This window comes from Pezoporus flaviventris, unplaced genomic scaffold (genome assembly GCF_033815535.1).
Source record: "Pezoporus flaviventris isolate CSIRO_AGI_PZ_B2104156 unplaced genomic scaffold, CSIRO_AGI_Pfla_v1 ptg000036l, whole genome shotgun sequence".
Taxonomy (NCBI): Eukaryota; Metazoa; Chordata; class Aves; order Psittaciformes; family Psittacidae; genus Pezoporus; species Pezoporus flaviventris.
The window spans coordinates 6,021,876-6,048,857 of record NW_026892584.1 but is presented as its reverse complement, the minus strand read 5'-3'; the positions used below and the strand labels follow the sequence as shown (position 1 = coordinate 6,048,857).

General features: G+C 42.1%; 2 protein-coding genes and 1 long non-coding RNA gene across 4 annotated transcripts in view; 1 reads left to right on the top strand and 2 right to left on the bottom strand.

Moving 5' to 3' along the window:
- RPL27A (ribosomal protein L27a) overlaps positions 1-17,742 on the bottom strand; it is a 230,984-nt gene extending 213,242 nt beyond the window's left edge. Inside the window, exon 1 of the mRNA XM_061462973.1 lies at positions 17,736-17,742. Within this exon, the coding sequence (XP_061318957.1) occupies positions 17,736-17,737 (2 nt within the window). The 5' untranslated portion in view covers positions 17,738-17,742. The remainder of the gene's footprint in view (positions 1-17,735) is intronic.
- On the bottom strand, positions 451-12,490 carry TMEM9B (TMEM9 domain family member B). 2 transcript variants are annotated; one of them, XM_061462937.1, is made up of 5 exons: positions 12,302-12,490; positions 10,401-10,492; positions 6,658-6,766; positions 5,502-5,636; positions 451-1,611 (listed from the first exon to the last, which is right to left on the bottom strand). In XM_061462937.1, exons 1-5 carry the CDS (start codon positions 12,428-12,430, stop codon positions 1,456-1,458), a joined length of 621 nt encoding a protein of 206 aa, XP_061318921.1. In that variant the 5' UTR covers positions 12,431-12,490; the 3' UTR covers positions 451-1,455. The 2 variants fall into 2 exon arrangements, with proteins under 2 accessions (XP_061318921.1, XP_061318922.1); XM_061462938.1 differs by lacking the exon at positions 12,302-12,490 and adding an exon at positions 12,028-12,053.
- Positions 17,743-23,700: 5,958 nt separating the features above from the next.
- On the top strand, positions 23,701-24,652 carry LOC133274740 (uncharacterized). Its single transcript, XR_009745225.1, has 2 exons — positions 23,701-23,872; positions 24,348-24,652. It is a non-coding gene; the product is annotated as an uncharacterized LOC133274740 (long non-coding RNA).
- The last annotated feature ends 2,330 nt before the right edge of the window (positions 24,653-26,982 follow it).

Sequence of the window (26,982 nt, the reverse complement as noted above, 5' to 3'; positions counted from 1 at the left end):
GTTTTTGGACGACTACGGGACTGACAAGAGAATAAAGCTCTGTATCTGCAAAGAGCTTCAGTCAATGCAAATGTTACTATGGGGCAACTGTGTTTCCACTCCAGTTGTGGCAGACCATGTGTACAGGTATAGCTGGTGCAATTTATTTCCCATGCTACTCTGTCCCACAGGCTATGGACTAAGCAAGCCAAAACCACACCTAACATACAGTACTTTCCCTTCCACACCGGAGCTGACAATTGAGCAGGACAATAATGTAACTCCATATGCATAGCTAAATTAAAAAAACATTTTTCAATTAGCAATTTGGTGAGCCCATCCTTCCTTTGCCTAAGCACTGACCAAGTGGTATTTCTACTCTGATGCATTTTCAGAGAAGCGCTTTTATAGATGGATTTTACATGCAGGGTAATGAGGGAGGAAAAAAAGATGACATACAGATAGCATACATCCAGTTTTCAAAAATCAGTTTTATCTTTAATTGTTACATTCCAAAGGGGATATATGAAAGTCATCTAGCAACCATATACCTCTTGAGAGATAAGTACAGAATCACAGATACAAAAAATACACCTAACTCCCAAGATGACAGGTGCTAGAGAAAGTATGTGCCTTACACCATCAGACAAATGCAGGAAGATTTTTATAATAAATATTTCATCATATACTAACTCCTGAGACTTTACCCATGAAAAGAAAGGGAAAAGATCTTTTTTTTTTAAAGAGATATCATACACATACAATATATTAAGCTATTAAAGCAAAATAGAACAAAATGCCAACACTGTCTTTATATGCACTGCATTTGAGTTTATCTACATCACAGTACGTTAAGTATGCAGCTCGAAGACTCAGTGTTCCATTTAACTTTCACCTTAAATCTGCAAACATCACTTGACATACAAGCATCTTGAAAGTATAAGTGCAAAGTACCAAATGATGAATACAGCCAATTAGGATTTCATCCTCTGATATGAAAGATTCTACACTGCAAGATTCAGATTTCCCGTACCTAGCATAAGTCAGCAGAAAATCCAAGTATATTTACAAAAGGTCTTTACATAAAGTGATTAGTGATTTGCAAGTAATGACTGCGCTCCCAGGTACTTTTTCACCACATAAATAGTAGAGCGAAACATACAGTTAAAAACACCATAAATCACAACTGTAAATAAGGTACCACAGTGGCTACCCAAGATATCTCAAGGTTTATTTTCTTTTCAGTTTTGTTAGTAAAAGCCATTTGAAAATGTGAAGATCTTAGCTTTTGGTTAATCTTTTAAAATTGCTTCCACTCCAGTACATTCCTTCAAAGTTCAAATACTTTATTTTTTTTTTTAATTAATAACAAACCATTCAAGAAAACCCTTCTGAATTGGCAGGATCAGGAAGACATAAGTCAGCTCTTTCAATTAGTTCACTTTACTTCCCTGGAGTTATCTTACTGAGACACAATTAACTCAGCACAACATGACGGTCAAAGACAGATTTGCGTTGCTCTTGGACCTGTAGCTTCCAACGCTGCTGAGCATACTCCACTTTGTTCAACACATTGGCGCGGCTTCGAGAACGAGCCAGCACATCATGTGCATTGGCAAAAGGCTGGTGATCCTGGAATAGCAAAAATCATTAGTTTAGATCCCTAACAATTCCACTGAGCAATTACATTAGTCATCTTCGTAGTTACATTCCAAAGGAGGTGGGGGTTGTTTTGGTTTTGGTTTGTTTTTTTAAGTAAACAAGCTGTTTCAACAAGCTGCCAGTAATAATGACCCGGCAAGTTTTTGAATAGTTAGAACTGTACTGCAATTTCTCATGCAAAGTAACTTCCACAGGTTTCCCAAATAAACCAAACTTCATAGTACTGTCAAACAATTATCTGCTGCCCACAGACCCCACAGTGAACTGCAAGATCAGAACCACAGTCTTGCATCCATAGCAGCTGGTGGGACAGAAGCCTAGAACAGACCCAGGAATGAGGAGTTTCCTGTTATTGTCCCGAATGCACTCCACTTGAAAGTTGAATTAGAGTCAGTTCTCTGCCAGCTCTTGGGCATTTACCATCAGCCAGTTCAAGATGTTTATACACAGCTTCTATATAAAACCAACACACTCTGATGTTTACCAAACTAAACCTATTGTACTGAGCTGTCTAAAAGCACAGTGTCAATACAGCTGTTTAAGTGTCAGAGCTCAACAATAACCGAGTGCTTGTTTAATATTTACTCTGTTTTCTAACAGTACCTGCAAAGCTTTATTTTCTTATAGTAAATATAATCAGGTTATAAACAGTAAGAGTTAGAACTGAACTTATTTGGCTATCAAACTGTTTTGGACAAATGTCACATTGCTAAATCTATGTCAGAAAGTATCATATATACAATGCATAATGAAAAATAACATAGTTATGTCCCATATTAAATAACTGACTTCTTTGCATGTCTACACTTTTTTTTTTTTTCCCCAGAACACTTTTGAATACATTTACATTAATGGATACCTTATTCGTAAATAAATTTGTACTGCATAGAGTAGCTCAATGATATTTCTTAGTAGTACAGAGATTATCATTAATAATACCCATTGAAGTGATGCCTACAAGTCCCAAAGCCACACATGAACCTCACTGGGCTAAGAAACATGCTCACAGATAACAAGAGAGAATCCGTGACCCACAGAGCTATAGTGTCATAATAAAAATACATGCAGTTGGATATACCTAGAACAGGCAGGTAACAGGTGGCAAATCATTTAAATCACAGGGAAACAAAATCATGATAGCAACACATTTCTGCCATAAAATATAGTGGGAATGAAAGCACAGGACAACCTACATGGTGCTGGCTTCCCTGATAAACAATCTCAGCTCAAAAGGCTAGGTCCTGTCGATTTCTATGTAGACAAGGGGAAAAAAGAATTTAAGAGAAAAGAGGTCTGTGCAAGCAGCTTACATTCATCGGTTACCACTGCCATTAATGGGCAATGAAAAAGAGCAAACATACTAGCTTGAAATCCAGCAACAAAATTGATGCACAGAAAGTGTGACAAAGATCAATACCCCAAGGACTTGCAAGAGGGAACGCAAAGATGGGGATAAGTCATGAGGGTCCTTAAATTATTTCATGTTCACTGTCACAGAAGGAGAATAAACAGGAAAGGACCAATATAAACGAGAGCAAGGACTTGTGAAGTACTTTTTGTTCTGAGCACGGCTGTAGATAAAAGCAATAGTGACTCCATTAGCCACAGTAACAAGGGTCACAGTAACAGTTACAATAAAACACAAAACTGGTTAAAATGGATCCAGATTTTAAGGTAAATTCATTCTGCAGTTAACCTGAGTTCTGCTACAGAACTTATTTCACTTTTCTACCTACTATCAGAAGATTCTAACCCAGATTTGGAGGTATTAATATGATCCATTTAAGGTATAAAATAAAGGTACAGCATACAGTACAAATTCATGTTATTCAAGTAGTAATCTGCTCAATCTGCTGTAAGAATGCAGACAGAAAAAGGGTCATTCAAATCCCTCCTTTAAAAAAAACAACCCAACAAACAAAAACAACACACCAACAAAACCAAAACCCCAATATCCTCTTAGAAGTGACTGGGAAATCTTAAGATGTCAATACAAAGACATCTGGAATACATCTCCATGTAATATAATACATAAGGAAGTGCAGAAATAGTGGGGCATAACAGCAGTAGTATACCTCTGTTTAAAGAACCTTCAATTTCAGACAATGTTAGCTCAAACTTGGCTAACAATCCCACATTTATGTTATGAAATCAAGGTAAATAAAGAAGACACAGCTGATAAAAGCTATTATGCCTGATTTTGATTACTTAGTATGCTTCCTCAACAGAACAGAACAGAACATCTTTGTAAGTCAAAATGGCTGATGTGGCTACTGTTGATGAAAAATGGTAGAACTAAAGTATATGCTTTATTAGCATATACTCAGTTTATGTTAACTCAGAATATGCTCAGTTTACTTAGCAGTGATGGCTGTCACTCCAAAACCAGAAACAACTTGGAGAAGCTGAGCTCAATTCACATTAAAACCTACAGATACACAGCATAACTGACCATAGCATTTACCAGTTTTGATACAGTCAGATCTATGAAGCCACCAAAACAACAGGTAATGGAAACTACAAGACATTTTAAAAGATTTTAAAAGTCTTGCCATCATAACTTTGTTTCACCAAGAATAAATGTATTTTTCTCCTCCTATTAACTTCCTAGTTATTTGAAGGAGCCATGAAAATATTATTAACAATTTTATTGCAAGACGCTAATAAAAGTTTAAAGTCTTTCTGACTAGCTCTTATTTACTTCAATAGTAATAAAGTGCTCATGTCTGCTGGTTAAGCAGACAGCAATCTTCCCATTTCATATGCTGGTTTTGGTTTCAAAAATTCTTTCTAAGGTTACACCACACCCAAAGTATGCTTTATCAGTAAAAGCAGTACTGCTCAAGGGCTCAATACTGAAAGTACACTGATGCTGAGACTTCAGAACTGTTTTATCAGTTTGTGTGCTTCAGCACTGACACTTCACCACCAACCCAAATGCCACTGTAGAAAACCTTCCTAATGGTACTTTATGGCAACACTCTCCCAGGCATGTAGATTCATCAGGTTCAGATACACACAGATTCATCAGATGCAAAGCCATAGTTCATATTTTTACACTACTCAAAGTCCCCCTTCAATACAAAATGACCTACTTCTACCAACCAGTATTCCTTATCCACACTGACCAGTTACTTGTTTCCCTCTTTCCAACATAGTTTCATATGGTCTCATAACCCTTTCTTGTAACAACTGAAGACAATTTTGTTTCATTTTTATTAGAAGTCAAAACCACTATGTTGGAAATTGGGAAGGCCAGTAATGACAGGAAACTAAGTCATTAATGGACTGCTTCCCTTTTCCTGCCCCAGAAAGGTTGTTCTGATCTGTTGGAATATACTGTCACATTCTGGTTCCTAGCGGTAACATTAAGACATTATTTCAGCATCTGTCACTATTTTACTTCATTATAATAATTTCTTCTTAAATTTCAGCATGAACAAATTCAAACTGGATCAATAGCAGGTGCAATCCTTCTACCTTCCTTTATAGAGAGAAATCTAAGTCATAAGCAACCTGCACAAACACAATCACTAGCATGACTGCATGGATCAATGATACTTAAGTTGTACTTCCTACATAGCTTGCCTCCATTCCTACTCTGCTTTTTCTCTGAGAAAATAATCTGTGTCTAGAGTTGGGATAACTGATGGAGGCCTAATCTTACCACTTTCTAGGCCAGTAAAAAATGAAAGAGTGGTTTCACAGAAGTCATCCCACAGCCTTCATTTCCTCTCCCTTCAGGAAAACCATTTACACTGCTTGCACAAAAAAAGCTGCTCATCCCAAGTATTTATTTAACAACTAGCCACCCCAATCTTTAGGTTAACTTAAGTACACAAGCACTCTGGTGAACTCACCCCAATATCTTCATCACTTTGTATGAGCTGTGAATGTCCAAAGAGACGTCTTTTCAGTATAGGTTCCACCAGTGTAAGGTATACCATGTACAGAAGAAGTAGGCCCAAAATAGACAGGTATATGATGATTGTAACCTACACAATGCAAGCAAAGTGAGAATTGTGACATCCCCTCATGATCTCTCAGCAGGAAGCAAGGACCAAAAGTACATGCAAAGCTTGTGATGAGCCTGTTGGTTTTGATAGTGTCACTAGATGACATAAAACCCATGAATGGAAAAAACACCAAACTATGACCAGATATTGAAAGAGTCTGGGGCAGACAAATTATGGCTTGAAACAGTTTCTCTTAGTGAGGCCTTGCTACAAATCTTATGATATTATGCCATCCCCTCTTAAAACAACCTGGTATTATAAATCTCACCTCAACAACACAACTGTTCAGTTTAGCCATTAAACTGGGATGACAAATTTGGGGGCTCCTGCATGTTCTCCATTCTCTAGCATAGATCTGCATTCAAACAGTCACTAAGAAAAATGGGAAGGGAAAAAGAAATAACAAATTTCTACAAGACCAAAAATAGGAGCCTCTGTTACAAAAGAAAAGACAGAGTGCACAATGTATTCACACCATCTTAGGGCTCAACAGCTCCAACAGGACAAAATTATATATTAGCTATATAATATAAGAATATAAAATATACATAAGATATATAAGATATATAAAATATAAGAATACAGAAACCAGTTAGGGCAAACACTAACAATTTTGCTCTTTTTAGTTTGCCAATGTACACAGAAAATTTATAGTAAGAGAGACAGCTGAATAATGAAAGGCCTTCCAAAAATAATAACAAAACCAAAGTCCAAAGCTTGAAAAATATAGCCTAGAACACTCTGAATTTCAGCAAGGTATAAAACCTAATCTCAAAACTGGGAATCTTCAATAAAGGATCTCGTGCCCGCTCTTTCAGCCATAGCTTGATGCTGTTGTTACTACTCAAGATAATTTGTGAGCAACCATAATGAAAAAAGGTTACATCTTAGGGTGCTTTAGAAACATTTTCCCTTTAAGAAGAGTATTTATCTAAAAGACAGACATATTTACTAATTGGTTGAAGTATTTAACTTATGCCAACGAAATTACATCATTTACCTTAATTGTGACAGAGCTTCTCTCTTCATATTTGCATTCGCAACGTAAACAGTATGCTTCTACATCAGGTCCAGGGACAGGCATAGGCTCAACCACATGAAGACAGTCACTGAAGATAGATAAAGTGCCAGGTCAGTTTTGAGCTGGTTTTAGCTAACCTGTTCTACTACGCATGCAGACCCCAGCTGAATGAGCAGAGAAGCCACCTCTGCTTAAGGTCAGCTGTTCTAAATTACAGGCACTCAAGATTTAAAATAAACAAATAAATCACTACTCCACAATTATTCTACTTAAAAAATTCAGCTATTGACAATCTGCTAAACAAGTTTTAAGACCTTTCTTAGCACAATGCTTTTCCAGTGAAAGCTTTAAAGCTGTTAGCATAAGAAGTCCAATGATTTGAATCCCAGGCTGAATGCATCATTTGACACTGTCATCATAGAAGAAAGTAAATTCCAACTATACAATTCTTTATTCATCATACTCAAAAGAGCCTTATTCTATCATTCCAGTATACAAAGAAAGATTAACCTCTCTTTGGTGTTCATGAACAGAAGTTCTCTTTTCTTGCCATAACAAGTTACAGGCATTGAAGAAAAAATAAATAAACAAATAAAAGTCGGATGAGCTGTTTCTCTAAGCAACAACATAGTGAGTTAATACCATTCAGTTTTCAGCAATGGACGCAGATGTGAAAGCACAATGTGGCTTAAAAGATTACAAATGTAAGTCAGTCCTGTGCCAAAACGCATGGTTGACAATCATATGGGCACTCTATATCATAGCACTGAAGTCCAGCTGCCATGAGACAATTGCTCTCACCAATAACTTATGTAATTTTGGTCTTTTTGCTGACTCAGGTTGGTTGTTCAGAGCTCGTACCCTAGAGCTCCTGCAGAGCACCGAGAGAACAAAAATCATGTTTCACCTTTATCCTGGTTAATTCAGTATTAGCACAGTCAGAAGCAGGTAATGAAAAAAAATCCCTGAAATGGCAGCAGCAGTTTAGGATTCAACACTCTTCTAGACTAGATTACAATGCATGGCCAGCCACCAATTCATCTCTTCTATTTTCTTTGTATCTCTTCTTCATAACTAGGACTATTGAGTGTAAAGTGTAAAGTCAGTCTCTGGAGTAGATCAGAAGGCTTGTTTTCCCCATTTATTTGAAAGTAAAATTACATTCTCTGCGCAGGAGGGCACCATTCAAACTTCAAAATCCAAAATACATGCAAATTATAATCTATACAGTTTCTGTTCTTATGATTCAAAGCTTGCATCAATATGCTGCACAGGTATGGTAAAAAGCTTGTATGTAGCTTAAGTACAGCAATAAGTCTGTTACTTAAGTAGATCAAATATTAATACCAGCATTTTTTTTTTCCTCCAGTTCAGTGTTTCAAGTTGCTAGGAAGCATAGGATCTATCAGAACCTTAGAATTTTGATGATGTGCTTCTTTGGACTGCGATTCTATGGCAATTTTAACGGAAAACATAGAAAAAGCTGATCCCTTTCTAGTGGATTTTCCCACTTAACTGCCTCTACATTACCACCTTCTCTCTTGCACCTACAGTAACAGCATCAAGGAACCAGCTCTTCCAAGGAAAGCTAGGCTAGTCAGAAGGGCAGCTTCTACACAGACAGATTTCCAGTTCATTCAGCTTGTAGACAGGGTGTCCTCCCTCCTGCACGTCCAAGACTACTACTGAAGTTGGCCTCTATATACAGCAATATATTCAAAGTACAACAAACACCAGCACTTTTGAAGTGGGTTCCTTACCCTTTAGGTGCTTATACATCACTATGCTTGCTAGCGCACTGTTCACCAGGACAGGACTGCCTGAAATAGTTGCAAACTCCAGAAGGATGAACAGCTTTTAATGGTGTCAAATCACCCCAGCCCATACTGCTGTTAGCATAAGGCACTGTTTGTCAGTCTGAAGACAAACAACTCGCAACTCCAAGTGAAAGAACTAGAGCATCTAAATAAGAGTATCTTGATGTACATTATAGATTCAACATTAAAAATTAAATTTTCATTTTATGTCTGGACAAGCCAGCAGTAAGTGGTCATTATACTGTACATAATTCATAAAGACACTAAACATTGATCTGGCTCATCTCACAGGTAACTGGGCTATAACTGATCAAATACCTAAAGGATGGTGCACATCAGCCAATTCTATTCAATAAGTTACTTGCAGCGATGCAGAAGCCAAAATATGGCACTAAATTTGTAAATTTTATTGCACATAAACTAGCAATTAAGCCTTTTAGAAGTATCAAGAAGACATGTCAAACAGAAGATCAAGCCATAAAATGTTCCCCATGTAAGAAATTATCTCAACAAATGTAAGATTGGAAAATCAATTTTTGAGATATTACATCCATCAGGGTCTCTCACAATAACTTTAGTCAAGCCTTGAAAGATAATTTCTCCTTCAATCCATACCACTATTGATTTAAAGGAAAACAGGGTCTTTTCTGCTAGTAAGGCACATACTACACAGTACCCACTAGAAAAAAATAAAAATCCATTTTCATTTGCAGAGTGGTAATGAACAATAAACCCAGTGATACTAATACTCCAAATTGTCTGCTGTAGCTGGAATTCTCCCAGAATGCTTCACTGCTGCAACTTAATTTGTCACAGCAGAAGTAATATGGTTAAGTTAATCATGTGGAACAAAAATAGTAATTTTGATTGGACAGTACATTTTATGTTTATTGGTTTAGATTGAAATTTACAGTGTTACTCTTCACAGTTCTCCTGTAACTAATTTAATAAATCAAGGCACAGCACTACACATATCTGTATTACTAATGTTATTCCTATAATTATTTTTGTGGGCCTCCTCTAGGGCATGAAATGTTCATAATCAAGATGCCAATCTGCTGCTACTTGTCAGACTGAAAAGTCTTTTATGAATTCTGAATGTAACTGGAGAAGAGTCAATATATGAAGAAGTATGTCACGTTTTTATAGGCTGACCCAAGAATCTCTGGGTACTTCCAACATCAATGCAAGTCTACAACATGATGTTGTATTTGTATGATTTACACAGACAATGAAACTCAAGGTAAAATTATGCAAGGGAGCCATCCCCATGTAACAAATCACTGCCATCGCCTTTTCTTCTCCAACCCCTCATCCCTGGCCATGCACATCAGTTCTCAGCTTGGAGTCCAATAAATGTTATAGCTGGCCTAAACAATATAATAGAGCACACTGCTGGGACACAGAGATGTAAGACCTCTCTCTGAAAAAAATGTGTTGCTAGATGGCTCAGGCCATGTCATATAACTGCACTCTGTCGCTGCAACTCCAAGGAACAGAAACCTCCAGAAACAAGTCTCTAAATTCTAGTATGCGTTTCAAGAGTGGAGAAAGAGGAGACAGTACTCCCAAGTGCTAGTTCCATAGCCATGCTCCCTTGCCTTTGTGCCATTTCAAATCACTGAATTCAAATTACAGCACCCACTTCCCTTTTTCTAATTTCAAGTCTAAATAACTAACTAAACATGGAAGCAAGCAAACAAAAACAGAAGACAGGCAAAAACTCCTGATTTCAAGCCTGGTCCCTTCCTAGAGCTGGATTCTGAAGTACCTAAAAGTTCCAGTAAGTTATGAAAGAGATATCATTTCTCTTGGTACTACTATAGGAGACTCACATATAATCACTATGGTACCAGTCTTTTACTAATAAGACTCATTATAATTTTTTATGCCACATACACTCACCAGTCTTTCTGTGAAACATTTTTGTTGTAAATATGGCCCGAATGGTCTTTGTAAGGTGGGCAGATGCATTTACATCGGACATCCTCAGAATTCTGTAGAGTAAACAACATGCTTAGAACAAATTATCATCAGTAACTGTAAAAGGATATAGAAAGCACTCCTTACATAATACCTGAAATATTTAACACAACCTACTTGCAAGTATCTTTGAATAGTCTTACCCAGGATCTCCTTCAAGTTTAAGAACAACCCTTCAAAATTACTAAGCATGCAAAGCAACTTGTCAAGTAACACTATTGTTTTAGATAGCAAATACATTCTTCACAAAAACCCTGGAGTTTAAGCTCACTCTTCTTTTAAAGAAAAACAACATTCAGAAGCAACTGATGTTGATATACTTAACTATTCAACTTATGAAGACAGCTGTATAACAGATGCAGGGACAAGCTTAAAATTAATGAAAGAATATTAATCCCAAATGGAGGCTGGCAAAGAAACCTCTGCATGTAACTCTGTTCTACCTGGCCACAAGAGAAATAACCCTGTTAGAAAAACTACCAGAGAGACTAGTACAACCTACAGTCTTTGTCTCAAACAGCAGCAGGATATTGTAAGGTAGGGAAAGCAAGTACAAAACTGGAATTCCAAACAAGGGCGCAGTAAGTGTGCAAGATTACAGAAACTTGTATAAGCAAGTTTTAGAGAAACAAATTTAATACCTGCAAAAGCAATAGGCACTGCAGAAAGAAGTGAGGAGAATTAACTGTTATGAAGAGTGAGAAAGAAGTAGCACCCCAAATTAATATTTAGATCAGTACTGGGAAAATTGAACTTCAGGAAAAGATCACTTTGTGTAGTATATTAAAAGAATTCTTTTCTTCCCCAAATTTCACAGGAACAAAAAACCCTATGGAAAGAACAGAGATGTCTGGCAATGGGCTATGAATGGAAGCATCCTCAAATACATACCAAGTCAGAGTAACATATTTGAGTAAATAATAGAGGATAAACATGGCTTATCTAAAATACCAGCTACTTTCTTACAGCCTTACAAAATAACATCTCAAGAAGTATTGGTCAGTTGGAAAACCTTTCTCCACACTGAAAAATCAAGTCAGTGTGACACTAGGTGGGCACAGGTCAGTTGGAAAACCCTGACTGCACTAGTATATCAAGTCACTTGTGGTCTCTCCACAGAAAACCCCAAGAGCTGATTATCATTAAACAGGAGAAAGTTCAGACATGCAGGTACTTTGACAACAGGAAAGACTTGTACTATTAGGAGACACGAAGTTCTCAGTCAGTCACAGAGTCACTAAGATGACAGTCCCAAACATTAACACAGAAGCACCAACAGCAGAGCGTCTGGGGACATTCAACCGGGTCAAGGCAGCAGGAGCCGACAGAGCCGCCGCAGGCCGGGTTAGAAGAGCTCGCTCAGACCGCGGAGCTCCGCGCTGAAGAGGCAAGACATGGGGCTGACCCCGATCACAGCCCGGGCAGCCACAAATGCTGCAGCTTCACCTCCAGCGAGGCCCTTCCAGTGAATACGCGGCCGTCGGTTGTAGTTTTGGTGACGGCTGCTCGGGGGACCACGTCAAAACTACATAAATTGCTACAGACTTACACGGCTGTCGCAGACAAGGGCGACACAGGGCAGCCCGGTCCCGCTCCTCCGCCTGCCCCACGGAAAGCACCGAGCTCCCAGCGGGCAGCTGCCCGGCCGAAACCACCAGGCCCAGCCTCCATCTAAAGCAGGTTGAAGCGGCAGTGGCAGGGACGGGGGGACGGAACGACCGGGCGACACCGAGAGACCGGCGGGGCGGAAGAGGGAAGGCCCCGATACCGGGAAGAGGGGGCGGGAAATACCACCGTGACCCGTTCCCGCCCGCGCCGCTCACCTTTGCCTCGGCGCCCAGCCCCGCCAGGGCAGCCAGCGCCAGCAGCCAGCAGAGGCCAGCCCAAGCCCTGCCGCAGGCCGCCATGTCGAACCCCGACCACCTATTGCTGCCACCGCGCCAGCCCCACATCGCCCGCCGCCATCACTTCCGCCTTCCGCCGGCCTCACGTGAGGCGGCGTCCGGCCGCGCTGCCAGCCCCCCGGGAACGGTGGAGCTGCAGGATGGTTCCGAGGTGAGAGCCGGGGTTCCACCCCCCCGCCGGGCTCGGCCTGCAGGTAGGACCGTGAAGGGCGTCTCCCCACCGCAGCCAGCGCTGCGCCCCGCGGGCCCCAGCCGGTGATCCGCTCCCAGTGGCACAACGGGTTGCTTGCGAGAGTAAGCGGAGGAGCCTTTTACGCAGTGCTTCTTCACCCGCTGTGGGGTGTTTCTTCAGAAGAAAGCATTGAAATGGGTTAAAATTGGAAAGTGGCAATAATTAGCACTCTAAATGAAACGTTCATGTTGAGATGATCCAGTTTTTCCATAAATGAACATGCAAGAGCAATTTATATAAATCGTAATACATTTTATAGACAGCTGTTTGAGAAGACTACTGAAATCCACCAATGTTCCCTATTTGTAGTGTGGTTGTTAATTATTGCCACCCAAGAGCAGTATTCACCTTCTTTCAGAGGGCAGCCAGCGATGATGCGGAGCAGCATTTCCAGCTGTAGTCCCTTGAGACCTGCAGATCAAGCAGTTTACAAACCTTCTAGACTCGGGAAGGAACCCAAGGAGGTTTTGTCCTGTTCTAGAAAGAAGTTCTTCCCTGTGGGGTTGCTGAGGCCCTGGCACAGGGTGCCCAGGGAAGCTGTGGCTGCCCCATCCCTGGCAGTGTTCAAGGCCAGGTAGAACGGGGCTTGGAGCAACCTGGTCCAGAGGAAGGTGTCCCTGTCCAGGGGTCAGAATTAGATGAGCTTTGAGGTCCTTTCCAGCTCAAACTATTCTATGAACCCCAAACCCACCTTTTGGTGCTGGAGCTGGATCCACTATGACCCTGGCACAGTAGCCATGGTCAAGCAGGCGCTTGAGCCCAACCAGGGAAACCACTCAGGCTTATTTCAGCTTCTCTGACACACTTTATAGAGGAACTGCAGGCTGCAGGACTCAGCCCATTTATTCCCTCTCCTCTCTTTTATATGTTGTGTCTTCCTTATATCAATTTTCTGTCCTAAACTGCAATGTAACAACGCTATACATCATCAAAAGCTGCTCTGTTCCTTCTCTGTTTCTCCAGCCACCAGTTAGTGTCTGTAATTTCACAGGAACAAAATTAATCCTTTAGCTGTAGTATACTTTTCAATTGTGCTATTATATACTATAATACACTGCATCAGGCATCTCAGTAAAGGAGTCCGAGTTACTATGGAAACACAAAACACCTTTATTTAAAATTCAGGGAAAATTGCCAGCAGAGTATAATGAGCATACATCAGGTTTCAGCCTTAGCCAAACAATTTGTCTGTTTAATGACTGTATCTGCAGTGAAAGTGTTCTGAAGCGTGAAGGTGGCTCTGTGTCTCCCTCACCACCCACACTCATAGTCTGCAATGGGTGAGGTGACTGCCGAGTTGAAAAACGTGCTGAATCCTTAGAAAAACACGGGTAGAGTTTTGAGCTGAAGTAAACAATGTGCAGTTTCAGAGGCACCACTGCATTTGGAAGAGCTCATGGTAGAAAAGGGTTTCTATTAGTCTGATACACTGATCTTCTAACACTCTCAAAGAGCTCTAGTACACAGGTAATAACTGCATGTTTTTTAGATGGTTGGAATGGCCTTTGGGACATTAAAGGCCAGTCTTGGAGCTTCCTCAAATCCAAGGACACCAAAAAAAGAAATACGAGCCTGTGAGCCACAAGCTCTTGATGCTGCAAGCTAGAAGCAAAGATTACTCTTTCTCAAAGATGAGTCCATTCTTCCTGTAGGAAACACTAAGTAATGATTTAGTAGTCAAAACTGCTGGATGAATTATTACAAAAAAAGATACTGGAAGGTTTTATCATTTGGAGTTTGGGGTTTTGTTGTATGGGGTTTTTTAAATTTATTTGTCAGCACAACAGTATCAGAAGCATTCCTGTTAAAGTACAGTTTAAAAAACAGAAGTTAAAACATGTGAAGAGAGGATGATTTTAAGAAAAAGGATGATTAAATGATTGCTCTGAGCAAAACTGCTCTTCAGCTAGCTAATCTGCCAGAAAGGCTGAAGATAGGTTTCATCTTCAGGAGAGCTTTCAGAGGTTTATCTGTGGAGTCTGGGCTTTAGTAGCATGCGAGCTGCTCCCTGCACTGTGAACTCAGTCCTTACTGCATCAGCTGTCTTCAGATTAGTGGAGCTGGGCTCCTACACTTTAATGACAAGATTTGTTTTGAGTTGCAGCTATGTGCTGCCTCTGTAAGCTAAACCCTGTGCTTTGCTATCATGCACCATAAAAAGTCAGCTTTTTACAGTTTTGTAGCTGCCATCATGTATGTCTCCATCATCAAGGCCCACTCACCTAGCCCCCCTGAGAGCTGTTGGCAATGCCTTTGATCATTCAAAGGCCCTGCCTGTGAGGCTCTGGAGAGGAGGCAATCCTGCTCCCACCCTGGCCACAGAGGAGACAAACCATGGGGAGCAGCAAATCCCCCTGGGTCTTTGGGGCACAGCTGGAGCAAGGAGCAAAATACAAGGCTGCAACAAAGACAGAGCGCAGGCAGATCATCCATAGGTGTTGGTGGGGGAGAGCCGCCCCAGGGGCTTATCTTTTCTGTTCAGTCATCTGATGAAAGTAGCTTATTAAGAGCTTTATATTTCGAGGCACTATATGTGCAAAGCAGGCTTCTGCTTTTCCTTTCCTGCTCCAGGAGCCTCCCCAACATTGCATCATCTCTGTAGCCAGCTGTGCACTAAGCTGTATGCTGCAGAAAATACATGGACTCAGTCAGAGATCAATATGATCAGACAAAAAGCTGTTTATTACAAACCCTTAACCCCTTAAATACTATTTCTTACATGCACTTACAGTGATTTGGCATATTATGATTGGATACATGTCCTGAAGACCCTTTGCAACTAGCATATAATTGGTTAAGCACAGGTGTGGGAACTTGACCTCGAAAGCTTGCCAACAGTCCACAGTTCTCATTACATCAGTGAATTCTAGCTGCTTCTTATCTTGCTTGCTTAAGCTTCCTTGGGCCTCTCATGGCCTCGCTGTATCTTTCAGGATTATTCAGAGTTTATGTACCAATTATCCATTCTCCCGTGAGAACACTGTCTCCACAGCTGTATCTCTGTTCCTCCTTACTGTGCTGCACTGATTCACATGTGTATAAGAGTATTTTAAACCCTTTTCCCTGTAAAGTAACTTTATGCACTAAGTGGTAATAACATTGGACTCTACTGTGCTGTGTAAAAAAATTTGTATAGGGTTGCTATATAGGTTTGCACTCTGCAGCTGAACAGGCATTCATTGTCATGGGGTGGATGTTCCTTAGAGCAGGTAGGGTAGATGGTATTTACCATAATTTTTTACTAATGCAAATTACCATATTTTTATGTCAGTTCAGCCTATTCACATACAGAACTCGCCTGCTTCCCTTCCTTTTCTCAGACGAGAAAATCTTTTCATTATCAACAATCATATAGAAGAAAAATCTGAAGGGATTATGTAAATAAGTGACTGAATCAGCATTTCTGCAGTCATTGCCAACATGAAAGCAATGTGACATTTGCACAGAAAGAAAAACAAAGTAAATACAGATTTTCTTTTGTCTATTCCCTATGTTCAGTTAAAGAAGTTAAATGACGGCAGCACTTGTTATTAGAGCAGTGTTTACTTAGCAGAGAAGTGTGGGAAGCAATTAATTACAATGTCGCTTGCTCTAGGCTAATGAGAAATTCACCTTTCAGCAGATCAGTCATCAGCATTCGTTTGAATACATTCTGTTGCTGGTACTGCATCCCTTAAAATAAACAGCACAATTTTGCCTCATGGGTTTATGTTTTGGGCCAGACACCCGGTGGCTCTCTTCAGGTCTAACTTATATTCTGGCCTCATGGTCTCTGGAGAACAGAAAGAGAAATTGATGCCGGCGGGGTGGATGGGGTACAAGGTTTACAATAAAAGCAAGCTTTCCAAATATAGTTCATCTCAGAGACCCATTACATTACCGTAATGCAATGTAATGGCTGGTGGCTTCCTCCCATAACCGAGGCATCATTTTGCAATCTGCTGTTAGAAGTTACGTAAAGCCTTTCACAACAGGAATGTATGCATATGGAAAGGGCAAGCCAGACAAACTGTTTACTTCTGTATTTCTATATCTGTATTGATATTTATGATATGAAGCAAATGGAGGGAAGTGCTGAAAGAGCATGGCATTTATTTTATCTTTCTGTCTCAGTGAATCCACTTTTGACTTTTCTGCAGGCTGTACAAGTTCAAGGTCCCTCTCTGCTAATGCAAGGTCAGCTGGTACTCTCGTATAGTGGAGCATTTCACTTCACTCCCATTTCAGATACATAGGGAGTATGCTGTGTTCTGCATATGGTGTCAGTGACATATGTCAGACTCCTATCAATGCAATTCCTGGTGCATGTCCCTTCCTTCAGCAAAGGAAACATACTGCAGTCACAAGGAACAGCAGCTTATAGGTGAGAAGGGGGCTTTAGCTGGTTAAGCACTATCTGTAGGTCCACAACTCAGACTTCATTCCTTTCAGTGTGAAGAACAGCTTCAGCATTTGTTTATTTAATCCAAAATTTATTAAGAGCCTTTGGTAGGCCTGACCTGGCATGAACTTGGGCACGCTGCATGCCTTGCTCAGGGGAGAAACAAGGTCAGTGCTGCTCCACACGCTTTGTCGTGTACTCTCTCTTGCTCTCCTGAGGAGAGCCTTTGCCAGAAGCACGTTTGCATGGAGGCAACCATGCCCAAAAACGAACCACAGTTTCTTCCCCATGCAGAGTAATCCACTGGGATTACTCTAATAAATATGTGCTCCCTGTTTTATAGTCAAAGAGGTTAGCACTAAACATAAAGTCACTATGAATCTGGAACATACTCTACTCAGTGCCAGAGATTTCATTCCAATCTTTGCTGCAACTTGCATGGAAACACCATAGCCAGTGAGAGATACATGAAAGACAAGGCAAGGCTATTTTTATGATACAGCTACAGGCCTTTTGTAACAATTTATCATTACTTTTCTCAAACTTGTTGCTAAGCAGAGGGGCTTTAATCAATAACCTCAACAAATAACTAGGAACCCCTCCATGTGTTGGCTCTGTTCTCTTCCCTTGCCTGCTATTTTGGTCTGTTTTCCAAAGTACACATCAAGCGAGCCCTGGATGGATGTGGGCCCCTCATTCACACTTCAGTGTCAATAGGAAATGAGGAACATAGGCTCAGCATCTTGCTGGCCCGGGTCAGCGACAGTAGTGCAGTTGTACTGCAGATACCTGCTTTAATTAAGAGCTCTTTGTCAGCAGACCTGGGCAAGGCAAAATGAAAGCTTGGAGGCTATGAGTTGAGTTTTGCACTTTTAACCTTTTTTCAGTTAGCATTTTCAGCCTTTCTCAGACCTTGGGTTACCTACTGCATTTGATCATACTGTCACTGGTCTCTGTGGTGTAACATTAACAATATGCTTTATTTGTTTTAGATACATAATTCCTTATAACTGCACAAGCAGGGTTTTTGATATTCTTATTCATTCTCATTCTTAACCATTGCTTATCTCTAGCAACCACAGTATCACACGAGGTTTTTCTTATAAACATAGAAGAAAATTCGAGTAATTCCACATATATAGACCTGTACAGAGGAGGTAAGTTTCATTCAAAGACAGCATTGTGCAAAGGGAGTCAGATACTTCAGATGACCACAAATATTGACATTATGTCAATATTTTGTATTCTTAGCTTGTACGCCAAACATGTACACATGGGGCTCTACCCTTTGCCTTCTGCCGTGGAACCATTATGGGTGCCAAATCCATAGCCTGTCAAAATGTGCACAGACAGTAAAAATCAAGAGAAATAATCTAAGTAAACAAGGCCCTCAGTAACTGCTTTCTAACATGGCCATATTTCAGAGGGCTCTTAAAAGAAACTGTAGTTCCAGCAGGTATTTTTCATGTCAGCCCTTTCACTCTGACATCTGTGCCTAGACACTCAGCTGGTGTAAAGTCTTGCTCTATTCAGATCAGAAGTAATGCCACATTCATGCATAGGAAGGTTCTGGCCATTGTGTTTCATTCAGATTGAACCTCTAATAGAGACAGCCTAGTAGCTGGCTCTTCTCATGCTGCAGAACAGCATTGATTTTGTGCGACTACATAGCCAGAGTTTATGTGGAAGACACGGCATGGAGGATGCCCTACTTGCTCTGTTCCCATGACAACACCCTGCAAAGCAGCTCCCTGCAAGCTTCCCCCTGACTGCCTCATCACATCTGACAGCCATACCCAGGCTGCAGAGTTCAACCCCAGACAATGCTTCTTCCTTCAATTAACAAGAAGTGTTTTGCAAGGAAAGAAAGGTCTATTTCAAATAGTGATGTTTGGATTGTTAGAACAGAAAGTAGTAAGCTCTCCACCACCCGAACACTGGGGAGATGGCAGAGTTTTGTCTCCCATTTTATACTGCACACTGCTGCTCAGTAATATAATTTGGAATGACTTTTGGTTTTGCTCTGGGGGCTATATTTGTTTTCATTGGTGCTGGGTACAATGTGCCTGATTCTCCATGTATGCTGAAATGAATTAAAATATAACAGCACTTCAAATAACTCCTCATCTCATGTAATAGAAGTCAAGGAGTTATTCGGACTAATTATTGTGGAGAGGAAGATCTGCTTTTGTTGGGAGTGAGCCTTATCCTGCCCATCCTCCAAAAGCTGTATGCCTTCTGGGAGCACCTCAAGAGCAAGGCCTTCACAAGGGCCAAATACAGGCCAGTCAAACCAGCAGCTATCCAGGCACAAGTCTTTGGAGCTGATGCTCTTGGCTGTATAGATAAGAAATGTGGAGCATAAAGATGAATTCAGGACACTGAAGCTTGGTGGCAGTGGTGGAAAGTGAGCTGTTTTCCTGCCTCCCAGACCAGTGCTATAGTGAGTTGGAGGATGGTAGTCATTCTGTTCTTTTAAGTTAAAAGTATTTTAAAACATTTTTTCCAGTACAGATTCTAAGTTTGTTTTGCTTTTTATATGAAGACCAAGAGCTCAGTTTGTGGCTTTGGCTCTACCACTCCCAGTTACTCCATACATGCCTCAACAAGTGCATGTTGTCGTCTGGATAGGAGGGAAGCAAACTTAGGCCCGATATAACCAAGAAAGTGCTGGGATATAAATGGGACTCACCAGAGGGCTAGAGCCCACAAAGGGGCTTCTCCAAGCCTGCCCAACTGAGAGGAATGTGCAGCTGGATTCTGACAGAGTTATCCCCTTTCTGACACTGAACACTCTTCAGGGCTGGCAAGTGCTCTGTCCTGGCCCAGTCATGGCCATACTGAGGTGTGAGCAATGGCTGACTTACCACCTCTGATGTTCTGGACCTGCAAGTGCCCATGAGAGGGCATCACGGCTGCAACAGCAAGCCAGACTCTGTGCACACTTCCTCCAACAGCAGTCCTCTGAGCATCCCTCACCTCATACCTCTGTGTGCTACCTAAAATGCATTCAGGAGCCAGGTTCACTGTCACAGGGGTCAGCATAAGGTGCTTCCTGCATCACACGCAAGGATGCTGGCAGTCCATAAGTGACAGCCCATAACCCATCCCAGGCACTTGCCCCACCAGCAGCCACTGAGTATTGTGTCCTGAGTTTTATAGCACTGTAAGGACTCAGTATAAAATCCACTGCAAAAGCTCATTGCTCTGACAGACAAAGCAGTTTGCATGATATGAGGTCAGGCTATCTGCTGAAAAGCTGTTTGTCCTGCCTCTTGGTGACTGCATCATGCATATTTTGATTTGATCCATTATTCAACCTTGTCCAGCCCAAGCATTTCTGTGACCCCAGCATCAGCCTGCACATTGCCTTCAACTTCATTCAATTACTGGCTAATCTGCTATTCCATTTTATTTGATCTGCACCTTAAAGACCAAATCATGTGTACTGCAAATCATACAATGACCATCCTTATCTTGGGTAGCTTCAAGCTGGTCCTGAGGAACAATTAGATCACTGTCTGTAGAAGCTGCCATTTAACTAAGAAAGAAATGACAACTCTAAATAAGGCAGATGCAGAAAGCCCAAAGATTGCTTACACTGATAATAAAAATTAATCAAACATTATTAGCAGTCTCCAGAGAACCTAGTACATCATGTGCTTCTGAGATGTGCTTCTGGTTATTCTGCCTGTTGCAGAGTATCTCAGGCAGAGATATTCTGCCTGACAAGAGCACCTGCTTCTCTGAGCTCAGGGGCAGAAAGGAGCTTTGCTGCATCAAGAAAAGGATCAAAATTTGGAGCCATTTTCAAACAGAGTGGGGGTGGCTGTTTTTAAAAGCCGTTTGAGCCAGCCTGCAGTTTAGTGGTGCCAAGCCATGATCTCTGGGGAGTCAGTAAATACATGCAGGTGATTCTACAAAATACATAGCCTCGTTTTTCTTGCTATAGAGTAGGACTTAACCTAGAAACAGCTCACTCTGAGAAATATTCCTTGGGAGGCTTCTTCTGCACCCACCTAAATGCAGCTGTGATGGGCTTTTAGGTAGGCAGCATATTCCACTCAGGAGAGCTGTGGGAAGCATTGGTTATTAACACTAGTCTCTCACACAGTTATTTCTATTAATCACATGTCATTCCTTTTTCCATCCTGCCTGTCTTCTTCACTAGCCACGTTACCCTAATTCTAACTTACCAGCCTCAAAAGCTGGATGCTGAGTCCATTCTGTATCATCTTTAATACACTGGAGCCCTGATGAATGCTTCTGAGTTTCACAACAACTGAATGTTTTGTTTGGAGTTTGTGTATGTGTCTTTTATTCATTTGTTTATTTACCCATCACCACCACTTATATTTATAGCTTGGTATTGTGGGAATAGTGAGGAAAGTGAATAACTGATCTTGCCATATTTTTCTCCTAAAGCAGTAAGAGGTGCATCTGGATTACCTTAACTCAATTTGGGACAGCAGAGAGGCGAAGTGTGGGGAGAGCAACTGACGTGAACTCATTGCCATCTAATACGATTTTGGAATGAGAGCACCCTATTAACTACCCTTTCATGCAGACTATGGTGATTCATTATGTTGGTGCTTTCTCTAAGTAGGGTTTTTTTTTCGGCTGCCACTGTGTCTGGTTGCTCTCTGGATAGGTACAGGTGAACCCATTTTCCCTTCTTTGTGGTAATTACTTAGATAATGCACAAATTCCCAGTTGGATTCTAGTGTTGGATGCTCTCTTGAGGGCAGGTGATGCTCGCTGGGGCAGAAAATGATCCTGGCAGCAGAGGGAGGACTTTGCTGAGAGTTAAATGACATCCAGATAATTTTAACGTAGTCACCACACCTTGTTGAAACAAGCTTAAGCTTTCTTTCTTCAGCTGTGCCTCCCTACTGAGTAGAGCAAGCACTGCCTTGTTCTGCCACATAGCCATGAAGCACATGCATAGCACAAGCAAACAGGATATTGGAGTTCCTGTGGTGGGATAGGTGGCTGGTGGCCATGTCCTGCACACCACAGCAGGGGCCTGGAGAGCCTGCAGCAGCAAGGACGTGAGTTTTTTCACCTGCCCCATTCTGCCCATGTATCTGGGCTGTCTGACCCCCCAGCTTGCTAACCATAACCACAGCATGCTCAGAGAGGAAATTATTTGACAAGGCCTTAGCGTCAGAGGAAGAGATAAAATCCTCACCAAAATGGTCTCCTTCCCCTCATTAGTATGACCTTTTCAGAGTTTCCCTCTACAGTGAGAAGCAACAACAGCATCTCCACCAGTTAAATCATTGCTCTGTAGCAAGCTGCTCTAGGACCCTGTCCCAAGAGGCTCTTCCTAGCTGTTGAAGCATTGACCAGGATTATAAGGAGCCCCTCTGAGAGATGCCTCCACCCTCACAGCTAAACCATACCTGGGATCTTTGCTTTATTCATTACTTAATTGGAAGGCACTGAAATGGATATTGGAAGATACCTCGTGACCTTAATATCACAGCATATGAAGCAGCAGGAGGAAAGAGATGCTAGGCAGAAACTTCCCTGCAACAAAATGTGGTCTCGGAGTAAATGTATCTAGGAGAATGCTAAGCTGTAAATGCCAAGTTAATTAGCCCTCATACATATTTTTTTTTTTAAAATACACTGTCATCTCCTTCTGGAGGAACAAGAGCTCATTTCCCCCTTCTGTTAGCCTAAAAAGTCTATCCGAAAAATGTCATTGAAGCCTAAATCAAGAAGCGTCATGATACTTTCAGTAGAAGAGTTCTCTGTGAGTAGAAGGAGTTTAAAACCCACAGATCTCCTTTCTAAACTTGCTGAGCAAGAAGGCCAAACAGCCCTTCCCACAGCACCACTCTCAGCAGACCTACTTCACTGGATTCTCAGACATCTCCACTACTGAGACCCAGCTTCTCTGTTACACCAGGTCCAAGTCATATTTTGCCCAATTAAGGGTTTTCTGCTTCTCTGCCAGCACCCAAAACGTCTAGTGGCAAAATCCTGATCATTTTTTGTCTATCCTGATCTCTACTGGCCTGGATAAATCCAGGGTGCTTTGTTTTCTGGATAAATCCTGGATAAATCCAAGCTTTGTTTTCTGACCAGGGATTTTGAAGTGTTTTTTGGATTTGTGATCCAGAGAAATCCAATGGTTAACCCCCAATTAAATTTTTCTTTTCAAATTAATAGCCAGTGCTGTCTGATGTTGCACAGTTTCTCATATGAAGCCTGTTTGTCTTTGCTCTCCATGACTCGATGTGTTTTGCAGCCGTCAAGTGCCTGATCCCTCGCCATGCTCCGTCTGATCTGTTTGTGGAGGAACAGAGGACTGGGGTTTATAGCAACAGCTTAAAATATATTGGTTTTCTCATTGAGAAGGTAGGTCTCAATACTGCTCTTTCCCTTAAGCAGTATTTTTCAATACTGTCTCTGCCAGCAGTGCCACTGAGATGGTCCCCAGCTGGCCACAGCTGGAAAAACACAGTGACCAGCACAATGGGGTTGTAGGTGATATTGGTACTAGCCCTGCCTACCATTTCCTAACAGCAGAGAGAGTTTTTAGCTGGCTGGGTCCATGTTGCTCATCTCAGTCTTCCTGTCAGCCCCTTCTTAATGCTTCATCCCTTGGAAGGATGAATGTCACAATGTCACCCATGGGGCTGCTGCCCAGCAAGAGCATGGGGATGCTGCAAGCTGCAGCAGGCACAGGCCAGCACAGCCAACCCAGGTACAAACAGTGCAGCACTGCAGAAACCATGCTGTGGAGCACAGGGCTGGTAAAGACTGTGCCAACCCCACAGGCAGTGAACCTCCTGAAGGCACCTCGAAGTGGTAGTGGTTTCCTGAACTGCAGTCGCAGTATCTGCATGTCCATTGCAGGGAGGAGGTGGTTTTTCCTGGTTTTTGAGAAGGGTATGTGAAAGGGGGTGAGCAGTAAGTCAGTGCTGACCCTGCCACTGCCCAGGGGTGACATGTGGACAGCAGGGGTGAGAAACACAGGGCTGAGCTCCCTATCTTTTAGGATACTGGAATGTTTTACATTCAATGAGCACACAGATCTGCATCTCTTCCCCTTGTGAGAGCCAAGATGCTTTTCTGGAGAGTCCAACCATGTCTCACAGTGGGGGCAGCCACTAGCCTGAGGCATCGATCCTGCCTCATTCAGAAGAAGGAAGAGAGAAAGTCCCTGTAGCATCCCTCCAACTAGTTTTCACTGCTGTGGCTTCCTGTTATTCCCAGACTCCTGGTATTTTTAGGTTGACTGTCTTCACACCCACTTTGAGAGTGATGAAGTCTCATCCTGGGGAAGTCATGGCAGCACCACCCTAGTAACAAAATCATTAAATCAATTGACTTTTCAGCAATGCCATCACTAGTGAAATGTCACTGATACCTACAGTGTAATCTCCAGAGTCTGTAGCCTTTCATCAGCGATGTGATTGTTAAGAGAAGGGGAGGAGGAGGAGGAGACTAGCACATGGCTGAGCTAGCCCCAGCAGCACAAAGCCCATGAAAAGGGGAAAAAAGAAAACTCAGCTTATGAAAAGGATCAGACTTTAAACTAATGGAAAACCAGTGCCTCACCTCCATCTATTAAGTGAACAGATGATAAAGCAATACAGACCACAACTGATGTTTGCCCCATAAAATAAACCAAGCAATGTACAGCCCTAAAATATGTTTATCTTGAAATAAGTCATCTAGTTATTTGCTTCTGAGACATACAAATCAGGCTTGTTTTCACAACATGTTGCGCATCACATTATCATCAGCAAAACAGCAATAGAAAAGCCCATAAAAAGGACCTCCCTGGAGAACTATTAGATAACAGATTACCCTGCAGATATCTATGGAGAGACACCCCAGCGGGTCTCATCTAATCAGCTGCTCTACTGGCAGAGGCAAAGAAAAAATGGTGGATCTCAGCAGGAAACAAAATGCATGTGAATAATGTTGCTGTAGGGCTAATTCTGGCAGCATCCTCTGACTTCCCACTTGGCTCAGCAGCAAGTGCTGCTGCAGAGTGGCCAGCCCAGGAAGAGTTAAACTGGACAGTTGGTTCCATAGCGCTTGAACTGATGTGGAGAGGAAGGTGTTGGGATTAGGGGGAGAGGCCTACTCCACAGCCCCAGAGTGCTCCTCTGCTACTGCCTGCCCATGTGGCCTCAAGTACCTCACTTACTGTCAATTATAGGCACGAACTGGGAGCCTGACAGCCACCCTCCACCAGCTGTCCAGATCTCTGAAGTTTTCAGAAAGCCACTAATGTCTTAATCACAGAGGCCATCTTCATTGCAGGAGTCCAAGCAACACCACCTTGCAAGTTCCACCATATTTTGAAGTGCTGTGATGGACCAGATAAGGCTCCTGTTAATGCCTTCCTCTTTGTGTGCTTCAACTCTGTTTTAGGCATGACCAAAATTAAGATGATTAACAGAGGGCTAAGGTGTGTTGTCCCACTGCACTTTGCTGACTACATTAGCAAACCTATACTGCTAGAGAGCCCTTTGGCCAAGGAGCAGCTGGCTCGCTCTCTTTTAGGCTGTTTGGGGTGGGGGGTTGCACTTGTCCTCACCTGCAAAATGTTTGTTTGCTGCATGACAGCATTCACCAGCTAGGGCATAAATCATTCAACAAAACCCTCCACTACCCTAGGGGCTTCTCATAACATGCTCTTACAGCTGTCTTTTTATCTCCCAAGTCCTTCTCATCCCAGATGGTTTCAGACACTGCCCTCTCCTCTGCCCACAGCCACCTGCCAAGAGGCAGCAGGTCTCTTGGTTGCGGGGACATGCCTGGGCTCCCTTGAAAACCATGTCGGCAATAGGTTGCCAAAGGTGCATAAGTACATGCCTGTGCTGGAGACAAGGAGGAGCAAGCACCCAGAGCTTGCTGAGCTGGTCTACAACATTCAGCCACTTTACCACTTACCTCTGCAGCCATGCAAGTGCTTGTATTGATACAGAGTTCTGATGTTACTTCCCATGGTCTGTAATCCCTCTGGGCTGAGGGGAGTGCCTGTCTCTTAGGGCAGCTGTCCTGTCTTAGAGAGCATCTCGCTCACAGGAGCCACCTCTGAAAGGCCACCAGCATGAGAGCTAGACCTGCTCTACGCAGAAGGGATGAAATTTTGCCCATTGATTTTTCATTTGTGTGTGCTAGGACTCTGCTCTCTTGCACCATGGATAGACTGAGTAAGCCTAGAAACCTGCAGCAGTTCCGGGAAGCACAAGAAATTTTTTTGCCTGTACATTTATCCTCACTGTTTCTCCACATTATTGCTGGAGTCTGGTTTCTTTCTGTGTTCGGAGGAAGGCAGCCGAGTGCTGAGGAAAGCCACTTTCACTGGGCTTCAAGTATTGCTGCTCCATCAAAGGTTTTTGCTGTGGCCTTTGATTAAAAAAAAAAAAATGATAATTTGTCATTGGTAAGAGTGAGATCAACTACTGCTAAAGCAGTCTAAGGCACATCTGGGCAGAGACAGCAAGCCCCTAAATCCATGTTCAGAGCTTTGGGGAAGACTGAAGCCTTAGGCTCCTGTTCCTCTGTTTTGTGCTCACATAAGTACTGCACACATCCCTTACCTGCTTTTTGCTCTGGCCACTTTCTTTTCCTGCCTTCATAAAATTTACAGACACCTTCGTATTCCCATACACTGGCTGGCACTGCCCCAGGTTGCTAGCCAAACACAGCAGGAACAAACTCAGCTTTCCAAAGGGTAAGACTCGAAGCAGCACAAGCAGGATCTCACACCTCCTTTGGGAGGCAGATGGATGGCAGTGAAAGGCTGGGATTTCAAATGCTCACACTTTACCACAATGGCACTTGGCCTGCCTGGTTAGCACATCTCCATTGACGCTCTCTCTATACCATTTTCCAACAGAAACACAAAAGCATTGTGGAGTCCCACCAGGGTAAAGAGTGAAATGAACTCCTGTTCTCAACAAAGAAATACACTGAAAACAAAAAACCCAGCATATTCAGGATCCAAGCAAA